Below are 12,589 nucleotides of genomic sequence, written 5' to 3'. Positions count from 1 at the left end.
TGCGTGTGCTTAAAACATGCTGACAAGTGACAGAAGGAGACTGTGTGTGTACGAGACAGCATTTGGGGACCTCTCTGCAACAAGGAGCCCAAGTCTGTCCTTACTTCCTCTCTGAAAGGACTAATAATAGCCCTTTCAAATACATTTAGGGAGAAAAGTTCATGATGACAGGCTTGGGAGGCAGTCTGGACAGATGAAGCAACAGACTTGAAAGGTAACCTAAGGACCTTCGATGCAAATGAAGTGGGTGGGAACAGTCTGTCTGACCAGCTTTGCCCTTAGGAACCACATAAGGAACACATTTCAGACTTGTGTCATCTTCCCTCAAGTATGAGTGGTTTTTAAGAATGTGCACTGGGCAGGAAAGGGGATCAAACTCACGACTCTTTCTCTGTCATTGGCAGAGCAGAGAATAATAAGCAGAAGACTTAAATGTGCTAGAAGTTTCTGTCCCCAATGATCAAAGATTATAGACGGGAACACTGTTGTAATTAAAGTAACAATAAATTGCCTACCAACAGGGCAGGCTATAAAAGATGCCTTTCCTTTTGAATTGCACTCTGTGTGAAATGTTATCTATTTCTAGTAGCTAAGGATATTAAATGTTTTTAGGTGGGGAAAAAACCCTCGCATTTTCAAATGGAAGGAAAAAAATTATAACTCCCACTTTTATATGGTAGGACATCTAGATACATCTATTTTATATGAACTAAGTAGTGCAAATCATACAAAATAGCAATTGAGCTGTCCTAGAAAAGGAAAGGGTGGTATCAAAGTTAGAAAGAATTACCAGAATAAGAATGACAGAAAGAGAAGACACACAAGCTGAAAATCAGACAGACACATGGCACTTTCTGGAAAAATATTTCTGGTTAGCAAGGAGGAACTCCCTGCTGTGAGGCTATAATTCTTGGGCTTCAGTAGATGAAACAGCCCTCGAAACCAGACCTCCTCCCTCGCCCGAATTATCTGGTCAACCAGGCACCTTCTGCCATCAGGGAGGAAGTGGTAAGGAGTATTCTGGTAGCTATGGAAGTATATTAGGACACTGGCATTTGTGACTTTTAAATAAATAACTTAATTATTTCCAGTTACTTTCTTTCATCCAAACCATGGGTTCTGATATAATTTCCTCCTGAAAGGGGTGCCCCAGAGCAGCACAGCGGAGCGGCAGGGAGGAGACTCCCAGGGAAGCACAGGCTTTCCCCGCCAGGGCAGCTGCTCACCAGCATCTCTTCACCCAGTTTCTTCAGAAAACACATAATGTAACCCTCAGAGCTACAGGGGTTAGAGACGGCAACAGGCTGTCTGGTCTCCGTCTCCACATACCTGAAGCACCATCAGCCTGAAGTAGAATTATCCTTACCCCACCTGCTCCAAAACACCAGGCTGTCCCCAGAACTCAAGCAGCTCTGTTCGCGTTTCGGCTCTGATGTGAAGGGTGATTAAACTATCAGACATACCCCCACTACTCCCACTTCCCTGCAGTTGGTGTCAGTCTGTCAGACCACTAGAGTCTCTGCAAGTATAAGATTCAGACATCAGAACTACCAGAGAACCATCAACGGACTCATCACAACTGCACGGCCGGAAAGGAATGACAGTGTATCTCCCAGTGGAGCACTGGATGGAATTCTCCATCTTCTTCTATTTTATTCTTTTTTTATATCAGTGTTAGTCACATCAATCAGCATTAAAGGAAGCCATTTTGAAAGAAAACAAATCACATCAACACCGCAGACGTCATTACTGCTCACCCTCTCTGACCTCTCTCCGTGTGTGTGTGCGATGACACAGTCAGAATCCACACTCTACAAACAACACATCACCCACTGCCCTCCTCCCCGAACACAGCTGTACACTTGTCTTGCCACAGGCACGTGGCCTTGATCTTCACTATAAACTCTGCTGACCACATGACCCCCCACGAACAAGAGAGGCCATAACTGAATCCTCCTCTCCTTGGTGGGCCTCTTAGCGCCCCCTTCCCTACATTCATCCTGCGCACACCAAGTTCGGTGGAGACCGCCAACTAAGGGCTTCCAGAAGTCCACCCCTGCTCTCCTCCAAGCCCACGGCCTTGCTTTAGCCAAGGTTTTTAGGTTTTCTTCCCATTGTTCTAAAAGTTTGGTTTTTTTTTTCCTTCCAGTTTTATAGAGGTGTAATCTACACGGAGCATTGTTTAAGATATAACACAATGATCTGATATATGTTTATATTGTAAAATGACCACTACAGTAACACAGTTATGTATTTTTTTCTTTATGAGAACTTTTAAGATCTACCCTCTTAGCAGCTTCCAAATATGCAACAAAGTATTAACTATAGGCCCCAGACCTTATTTACCTTTTTATGGGAAGTTTCTATCTTTTGACCTTCCTCCCAACCCCCTCTTTCTACAAGTTCTTCAAGGGCAGCAGTGAGGACACCTTGGTCCTACCTCTGCTCCTGTGTGAACACAGCGGCTGCTGCCAGTTAGCTCTCACTTTCTGAATGAAAGAAGGAAGTCTATCCTTCCTCTCTACCCAGGAGGGCATACCCACATGCTGCCAGCAGCATGATGTGGAAAGATTTTGCGGGGGGAGGGCCTATAACATTTAGGGAGCTCTGACTTTCTCCAATGACATTTTGGTTACCTCTGTATTTAAAGACTAAACTGAAACAAGGACTGTTTTTCTTCATATGATTCCATTTTGCAGCTTAAGTGCCTAGGCTCAAAAAAGACAGTGGCCCACTGTGATCTCATAGACCTCAGGCCTCCTAAACCCCATCCAGCTGCCTCTTTTTGATCCCCAAACATCAACAACCCCGACCTAGCTTGAGGCCCAAATGAGCTAAAGCCTTGGGCTTCAGCGTCTGCTTCTGTCGGAGCCCACCTCCGAACTTCAGCTACACACCTGGTTTGTCAGCCTCTCCCCTCAGGTCTTGCTCCACGAGCCCCCTAAAACCACGATGCTGTCACAGCCTTCCCCTTGCCCCAGTTAGGAGTGATCTCTGCAATGCGTAGATCTGCTTTTCCTCACTCGGCCACGCTGTGCTGGGATGCTGGTCCCAGCTGGAGCGCCACTATGTGCCGCTCCGCATACCAGGACATGGGCCTTAACTCTCCCCCCATCCTGTGCACAAGTATGGGTTCTCTAAAACCTTCTGCTTCTTCTTCCTCACAAATAAGCAAAGCTCGCCAGAATCTATTTCCCCTCCCCCAGCCCAGCAAAAGAGAACAGGAGCCACCCCCCAAGCAGATCCATGAACCCTGTCTTATGTTTCATGAACATGCTGTGTTCCTGAGCAAGGAGCGGTCTATTCCTGGGTGTAACATTTATCCTGGGAGCCTACTGTGTAATGTTAGCGCACTGCGTTTCTCTTGCTAGACAGCTGAGCTCTGCACGGCCTTCCTCTCCCACCACACACCCCCAGGGGCACGGTGCCCCGAGCATTACAGGATCTCAAGAAACTGCCGTGGAGGGGATGAAACCCACCGACAGCGTGAGATGGGTATGTACCTGGAATTGCTAAAAAGCCAACAGGCCCCATTTTTTTTTTTATGACTAGTTCTAAAGAATCAAATCAAAGCACTTACGCTGCTTCTAAGCTCAGCGCTGTGAGCAAATGGCACAGACCTTGATCTGGTCATGAAATTATGGAAACTGCGCACGCCCACGGCACAAAGCCAGCCTGCCCTCATGTGATACTACGGTGTATTTTGGGACTGACGGCTGCATCGGGCTACAGGCTCATATGAGGTGAACAAATGGAAGAAAGATGGCGAGGACTCGCTGCTGGGCAGAGAGGGCAGGTGTGAGGGGCTCTGGCACGCAGCTCCCACAGAAATGCATCAGGAGGGGGCCTGGAGGGCACAGAGTGGCTCCCACTACTCTGAATGCCTCCGACCACAGGGGAATGGGCTCAACCACACTCCCTGAGATGCTGGAGAGGCTCTGCTTCATCCCCCCAACAGCCGCTCCCTGGTGTTTCTGGGCTTTCTTTGCCGTCTACAAAGGGACAGTTTTTTACTGGGGACTCTCCTGCCCCAGATTCCTACGTTTACGCCGCCTTCAGTAGTGTCCTCAGTGGATGTCATGGTCCTGGGACGGACAACAGGTGTTTGGAGCTCTGGGCGTGTTAAAGGCTGGAGGGGAAGGAAGACCCCAGGGGCCTCTCTGCCCACGTCCTGGACCCTCACTCCTTCCCTGCTCACCCCCACTTAAACAGGCATTCCCATCTTCCGGTGTGGCAGCAGCCTCCCACATAAACGGCTTCTCCCTGCATCCTGAAGTTCTCCTCCACAGCCCTCACCATGGGTGGTGACTCTACAGTCATCTGTACAATCGCACAGGCTTTCACTCCCAGCTATGCAAACTACGCAATGCACCTGTGGGTGAGTGAGGGCTGGAACTCAGACTGCGCCGTGTCCCGCGAACCTGCTGCGGCACACTCAGGCTGAGTGAGCAGTTCAAGCCGGTCAGGGCTCCTGGCTCCGAGTGTGGCCACAGTAAACCCCCATCCCAGGCTGGCTGGTTCCCTCAGCTGGCAGAAAGAAGTCAGCCTGGTGCCTGAGATGTAAATCCTACTGATGCAGGGCTTGTGGGGGGGTCCAAAGTAGATAAAAGGGATTAAAACTCACCCCAATCAGTGCTGTTAAAGCACCTGACAAAGCACCCAGGAGAGAAGGGCAATGAAGTGAGATGGTCTGGGACAAGTTCACCAAGGGGGCATTTTCCAGGCAGACAGAGAGCGCAGGTGGTTCACACAGGCCACTGAGCAGAAGTAAGGCCATGGGTGGAAGCACGAGGCTGTAAAGGTTTCTGAGTCCTTGGCTAAGGAGTGCAGACTTGCGGGGAACAAAGTGAGCTGGTGGAGAACCTTAAAGCACAAGAATAACATGACCTGTGTGCTTTTTAATTTTTTTATAAAGACCTTTCCAGTGGCACTGCGGTAGACAAAGAGCTGGAAGACACCAGTGACTGCGAAACTTTCAGCAGCCATTGCTCAGGGGTAAGAGTCTGAGATAGACCGGGGAGGGTCTGATACCTGTTTATTGGGTGTGGTTGATAAGGGGGCTGAGGACCAGCCAGGTTGCACTGAGATGCAGGAAAGAGGCAGAATGAGGAAAGATGGTACATGGGGGACACACAGCATCCTCATTTGGAAATGCCAAGACACCACAGACATTCAAGGGGTCTTATGTGGCCGGTAGCTGGAACTCCTCCTGCTCTCAGCATTCACCCTGACCGTGGCGTCTTGCATCTGTGGCCATGTGGGACATGGACTGCTTTTCCCTGTACTATGAATTGACATAGTGCTAATGGGGGAGGGGGAAACAGAGGAAATTTGTAAGTCTTTGACCCATTTCTCTGATCTACTGTTTCTTTCTTAAAAAAGAAAAAACAAAACTCAAAGGACTGACTCAGATTAATCCAGATGAAATCTAATTTTGCACCCTCCCTAAATTTCTCTGAAAATTTGCACCTCACCCTATGCTAGAGAGTAAATTTGAAGCTATTCAAATATTCCCAAATAGGAAAGATTAAAAATCCACCTGCACGTGAAAAGTCATGCTACCCCAACTAAAAATTTAATGTACAGCAACTTCTGAACTGTTACGGGAAATCCATATTCAGATCTTTCAGTAACATTTAAAAAAAATAATAAAGACAATTCTTTAAAAAAAAAAAAAGCTGGTGAGTATCTGGTGTAAAAAAACGAATCAACAGATGTCCATTCTCACTCCCTTTGCATCGTGAGAACAACAGAGAGAAAGCTTTTTACACTAAATCCCCCTAATTCTTTTTGTTTTTAGACAACTTTTTAAAGTCATGCCTGATATACAAAAAGCTAAACCACTGTTAACGTCTACAACCTGGTGAGTCTGGAGATAAACATACATTGTGGAGTCATCACTGCAATATAAGTCAAATCTATGCATTACCTCCCAATTTATGATTATGAGGGTAAGAACAGTGAAGGTAAGATCTATCCTCCCCACAACATTTTAGGTTACCAGGGCTGTTAACTATAAGCCCCACAATGTACAGTGCATCTCTAGACGTAAAAACCATGGCAGGAACTGCTCCTAGAGTTCTGTCCACTCGCGGTATGCACCGGAGATGCTCGCCGCCTGGCCTCACACACAGTGGCCAAAAGACAGGAAGTCTAACGGGCAATGCCGAGCGCACCCTTTACCCCCTCCTCCTCAGAAGGCTCCCTCAAAGGAGAGGGAAACATCTCAAACATCATGTCAAAAATAGGGAACCAGCGTGTGTCCCCAGGGAAGCTTGAGTTCACCCACCACAGTACCTGAGGGTTTTAGATAGTTAAAGCAATTTTGTAAAAATGAAGAGACCACTAATTTTTTTGGACTCTATGGCATCACTTTGGGTAACGCTGCCTAATGAGGCCAAATGGAACTGGTACAGCAGCACTATTTTCTGTAGTAGCACTATTCTGAGGCATTCCAAATACTAGTAGATTGCATAAATTATTATTGAATGAATGAATAAACAACCAAGCAAGAGAAACAAATGATCAGCAATGACAGAATATCTAAGCAAATCACCACTTAGTGGCAAAATCAGTATCTAGTCCCAGTGCATAAGGAATGGCAAGGACACTCTTGTTTGTACACAGAAACTGAGACATGAAATAGTTTTTAAGGGAAAACAGCCAACAGGGTGCATATAGGAACCACACATGTACACATAAAAGGTGCGCCATGATTTGGGTGAGAACGCGAGGTGACAGAGGTACAATCCAACAAATGCCGCAGCTTTATCAGCGCAGACGCAACAGTGAGGCTGATGAGCAGAACGGAAATGAATACATGGGGCCTGAATTTTTGCTTTCAGCCCACGTGGTAGCAGGGACCCTTCTGGACGCTTGCAGGGGACACAAACAGAACAAAAAGGAGAGACAAGGACAGAGGGCTGGGCTGACCTGGCGCAGGGTTCGGGGGCTGCCGGGTGTAGGACACGTTGAATGCAGGCTCCTCGATCAGCGGCGGCGGGTACATGCGTCTCCGGATAAAGAAGCCGGCTCCGCAGCAGAAGAGCACGCCCATCATCAGCAGGAACCTGAGCGAGAGCACAGCGGGGAGGGGCTGCTCGCGGCCCACCATGGCTTGGCCCAGGCTCCAGGGCCCTAGGACTCGGGGAGCCGCGAACAGGGACTTGAGAGTGAGGGGATCCCTGGGGCCCAGCATCTGGCTCCTCAGGCCGGCCTTCCCCTGACGTTTCCACCAGGACCTTCTTTAGTGTGTGGCACCTGGGAGGGCTCCTGGGATGCCCCTGAGCAGAGCTCGCTCACACGGAAAGGCTAAGTGAGCTTTCCATCTCAAAATGCTACAGCTGGTTAGCTGCCTTCAAAGGCTTGATCAATCACTTTCTGTCCATGGCTCTGACCCCAGCTCAGTCCTTTCAGTCAAAACTGGAGATGGCTTCTCAATCTTGTCTGAATGCAAGCCACGGCTGACCCAGCTCTCCTCGCTGTCCGTGTCCCCCACTTCCCCTTCTTCATGGGGAAAGCAACAAGGATAAGCACATTTGTCCTTCCTAGCAGTTTTCTCTCTATTATTACATGAATAGTCAAATTTTAAATGGTGGCCTTCCTGAAGCACACCTTAATTACAGAAAACCTACAGAACCAGAGAAAATACAGTCAATAAAAAAGCTGCAGATGAGAAATCGCTTAAGTCTGGCTGACATTCTCCTACCGTGACCTTAAAGTCTGACTGGTTTAATGGCAGGACCTTTGTCCAACTAAGATCTAAGAATTCTCAGGGTCTGTCACATTGCTGGCATTTGAGAACTGACAAATGGATAAATAGCTGCTTCCCACCTCACATTTATTTGCACTGTACCTTGTCTTTCTAGAAATAGGGGAAGTCATTCTGAGAAGAGTCAAGCTGTCTGTCCTGCACAGACACAGCTGAGAAACTCTTGCCTCTCTCTTACCTGACAGTATTATGGGACGCAGGGAACCTTCCAGAACCTCACCCAATATACCCACACTATGTGAGCAGCTTATCACCCTATGAAATATGAACACGCAGCAGAGCCAGCTACATCATGGTTAAAGGCACCTGACCTCACAGAAATGAAATTGAAGAAAAAAACAGACGATAAAGAATTTAAGATTCTTAATACGATGTTAAGAGCAAGTCCATCAGTCAGTCAGTCAGTCAGGAGTTACTGGACAACCTTGGAATGTGGAGTAGGAAGAGAGATCAGAGGCACCAGACAGGAAATGATTCAGGAAAGAGCTGAAATTGTGGCTTTCTGACCTGACTCCTAATTCATTACACCTTCAACAATTTTTAAGCAGCTGCTCTGCTCTTGTGCGTTAGAGAGAGTAAGGTGAGGTCCCTCCCCACCCATTAAACCTGAATTCTGCTAGAGGAGGGAAGAGCAAACAGCACACTTACAAATTCAGTGATTTATAGCTCTGGTCAGTGCTAAGAAAGAAAAGTGCCGGTGCAGTCATGGGGCGGGGGGTGTGCGTGTGTACATGGTAAAATACACATAATGTAAAACGGACCACTGTCCCCATTTTTAAGTGTACAAGTCAGCGAAACAAGAGGTTTTAAACAAGGGTATGTGTTAGAGTGAGGCAATCAGAAAAACGTGCTTCCCTTCAACATTTGGGCTGAGTTCTGAAGGACGGAAAGCAAGCGGCAAGCTGGAGAGGAGGGAAGGCATGTTCTGGGTGGAAAGAACAGCTCCTGTGCTCCGGTAGGAAGCTGGTAAGCAAGAGGCCCCAGAGGATGGCTGTGGGCCCCCGTCCTGGGGAGCTTCTGGGGAGCTCAAGAATCCCCACCGTGCCGGGGCCTGGCATCTCAGCGCTGGGGTGCTGGAATCACAGAGGGAACGGTTTCAGCTCTCAAAGCTAATTTCCCTCGGGTGGACTCAGTTATAATCTTACATTCACCAGTAGGTCCAACTGTAAGTATCTGAGCAGAGATAGAAAGCAGAGAGAGAGGCCGATTGTATGTAAGGGTTTGCCTTTTCAAGTAACACTACCACTCACTCCCGACAGATCGGGCTCCCCGGATTGGAAAATACACAAGATGCCTGAGCTATGGGTCTCTTCCCTGAGATAAGCTGAAGCATGGTTTACACTGTCAAACAATTCTTATTCTCTCAGCCGAATAAGAACGGTACTGCTCCTCCTACTTCAGACTGCTGGCAAGTACAAGGCAGGGACAGAACAAAGTCACACGGCAGGAAACAATGGCAGGCTTCGGTATCAATCATCAACATCATTCCTCCTGAAATATTAGTCTGAAAGAACTCATTTTAAGAGAGAAACTGATAAGGAACAGGGAAATGGGTGTATAGGAACAAGGAAAGAGAGAAAGCTGGACCTCAGTTAGGGAAAAGGAGTGGTACAGTTAGAAGGGCCGTTCTCTGAAGTACTCAGGACTGATTGCTGAGCAGGTTTGGGGAGCTTTCCACGGATTAAAAGAGGAAGTTCCTGCCTTTTCTATCATCAAAAGTAAGCTGGTTTGTTCAGTCCCATTTGTTTTTCCCAATCCCTTTCTGCCCTCCCCCAGCACTTGGTTCTCTCCCAGGACAACGCTGCAGGAGTGGAAGCCCCCCCAGCAGCAGGGCTCATGGGCAGAACCCTGTCTGGTTTTCCTCCTTCCCAGTGAGCTTCCCAGCTGAAGCAAGGGTGCTCTCGGTCTAGTTGTTCTAATCCGAATGATCTCAAACAGTGTTTGGTTAAAGATTACTCGACATTTCAGAACTGGCATGGAGGTTTGAAAGCATTTTCCTCCAAAACCTTCGTCCTATGGTAAGTAGACAGACTTCTTCAAAAATAAGGTGGGACCTGGGTTGGAGAGAAGCCCTTGCTTCCCTCCATGTCCAGCTCTGTACTCCCATCCCCTGTCCCTCTCCCCCAAACACCTGCGCCCCACATGAGTTTCCTGCCACTCTCTCACCACATCGGCTCTTCTTATGTGTCTGTCCCATCAGTGTGCTGGTCCCTCTGCACAGAACACTGTTGCTGAGACCTGGTCAGAAGATTTGTCAGTTTTACCCCATTTTTCTGGCATCATACACTCTGATTTAAACACTGGTTTAAGACTCTCCATGTCCATGGGTGCCTGGAGGGCTCAGTTGGTTAAGCATCTGCCTTTGGCTCAGGTAGTGATCTTGGGGTCCTGGGATGGAGCCCTGCATCGGGCTCCCTGCTCAGTAGGAAGTCTGCTTCTCCCTCTGCCTCTGCTCCCTGCTGCCATGCTCTTTCTCTCTCTAATAAATAAAAAGTCTGGGACACCTGGGTGGCTCAGTGGATTAAGCCTCTGCCTTCGGCTCAGGTCATGAGCTCAGGGTCCTGAGATCGAGTCCCACATCGGGCTCTCTGCTCAGCAGGAAGCCTGTTTCCGCCCCCCTCTGTCTGCCTCTCTGCCTACTTGTGATCTCTCTGTCAAATAAATAGATAAAACCTTCAAAAAAAAAGTAAAAATAAAAATAAATCTGTTAAAAAAATAATAAAACTCACCACATATAATTACCTATTTAGACATGTCTCTTTTAGGAGCCTGACTAAGTGCCTCTCCAGGGGGCCCTGGTGCATACCAGACCCTTAATGTTTACCCCAAGAAGAAATGCATTGAGCGGGAAGAACCCAGGCATCCTCTGACTTCATCTGGGGCACCTCAAAATTACACCTCAAGGTCTTTTCTGGCTATATCCCCACTTTAGGACATGTGGTGAGAATCTCAACACTAATAACTTGGCCACATCTGTCATCTGTCACTCCTTGTTTGATGATACTCACAAGATATCTCTTTGTCCGGACCCCACTAGCTCACCGCATGCCATCTTACTAATGTACCCCAACTCTGACAAGGGGCCCTGGCCAGGGGCTCGATGGCACCTGACTGCTGGTTTAGGTAAAGCTTCTTGGGAAAGCCAACAGAAGATGCTCTAGTTTCCAGGACTTCATATTTTTCCTGGACTCTCGATTTTTTAATTCTTTTTTTTTTTTTTTTCAAGAGAGTGAGCACAGGGGCAGGGGCAGGGGGATGTGAGGCAGGGAGAGAGAGGATCCTAAGCAGGCTCCACGTCCAGCACAGAGCCCAACACAGGGCTCCATCTCATGACCCTGAGATCATGACCTGAGCTAAAATCAAGAGTCAGATGCTTAATTGAATGAGCCACCCAGGTGCCCCCTGGACTCTCAGTTTTTTTTTTTAAGACTTTTATTTATTTATTTGACAGAGAGAGAGAAAGAGTCCAAGTAAGCAGAACAGCAGGCAGAGGGAGAGAGAGAGAAGGAGTCTCTCCGCTGAGCAGGGAGCCCATTGCAGGACTCAATCCCAGGAACCTGAGATTATGACTGAGTGAAAGGCAGAGGCTTAACCCACTGAGTCACCCAGGCATCCCTGGACTCTCAATTAAAAAAAAAAAAAAATCACATAATACCTAAACTTTGACAAGTTTTTTTTCATTTTTAGGAACACTTGGTGCTTTAGGCAAGCTGGCTATTTCAGGATTCTTGTCCCTGGCAGTCTGGTCTTGTAGTACTACACAAGGCTCCATGGAGGAAAAACTCTGAAGGCCAGTATGTGTGAAGCCAGGCCAAGCTCTGGAAGCCCCCCACTCACTGGTCCTCCTGTCCCTGCCGTGGTACTAATCCACTCCACTTTAAAGTGCACCCCAAAATGCTTGCAGTTAGAAAATCTTAGGGCAAAAAACATTTACCTTCATTAATAGAGTTTTAGGCACCAACATTACACCTGGTTCAGGAGAGCTTGCCAGAAGTGGTGACTTCGAGACAGGGGATGCCCAAGCCAGCCCTGAGGGAGGCCAGGGTAGGCTCAGATAGGACAGGTGAGCTGAGCCCCCAAATGACTGATGCCTCATCAAGGAGGTGGTGACAGTGACAGGAGACTAGCCCCTCCTATCAAAGACAACGTGACATGTGGAATCCCCACTAATAGATGTTTTCCCTAATCAAAAATCAGTAAAAGTTGTCAGAAGGGAACGAGAAAACCTCAAAAAATGTCAAATGGCTACTGTAGTATGCTCAGTAGAAGCCTTAAAGTCTCTGGAAGCCAGTGATGTCAGATCCAAAAGTCATCCAGAAGCTTTGGGAGTTTGCCTGGAGGGTAGCCCCATCGCAGGGAACAGAGGAGGTGAGTGCAGGAAATGCCCCGCTGGCTTCACGCAAATCCTCTCCCACCCGGGCTCTGCCGTCCCTGGGATCTGAAGCAGTATCTCATCTAGAGTGTCCAGTAAATTTTCAGATATACCCCCAGACGGGCGTGCCCCAAGGACAGCAATGCACGTGTTCTCCTGCTGTTACTGGAAACCACACCTCTGGCCTTCCAGGATGCTCTGTCAGCAGTACCCTCTCATTGCCTCTGGGTAGAATTCTTCAGACTTCACACAGCTCCCGATTTCCCTCAGCCGAGCTGGAAGGCCGGCAGCAGGCTGTCCGTCCCGGAAGTTAGCTTCAGCTGACCCAGTGTGAATGGGAACGGCTTTAAGGCAGCAGGGACTTCAGAGCGAGATTTGCTAATTCTCAGTCTTTCAATCACCCTCAGCTCCATCTCAGAAACCAGGAGCTGCTGAAGGGACAACAC

At 48.1% G+C, this 12,589-nt stretch overlaps 1 protein-coding gene across 1 annotated transcript in view; it reads right to left on the bottom strand.

Annotated features, from left to right (window-relative positions):
- The window catches only part of VOPP1 (VOPP1 WW domain binding protein), a 112,771-nt gene that overhangs the window by 23,696 nt on the left and 76,486 nt on the right, over positions 1-12,589 (bottom strand). Inside the window, exon 4 of the mRNA XM_044245678.1 lies at positions 6,934-7,070. Coding sequence (XP_044101613.1) covers positions 6,934-7,070 — 137 coding nt within the window. The remainder of the gene's footprint in view (positions 1-6,933; positions 7,071-12,589) is intronic.

Source organism: Neovison vison, chromosome 4 (assembly GCF_020171115.1).
Source record: "Neovison vison isolate M4711 chromosome 4, ASM_NN_V1, whole genome shotgun sequence".
NCBI lineage: Eukaryota > Metazoa > Chordata > Mammalia > Carnivora > Mustelidae > Neogale > Neogale vison.
This window is presented reverse-complemented; position numbering and strand designations above follow the sequence as displayed.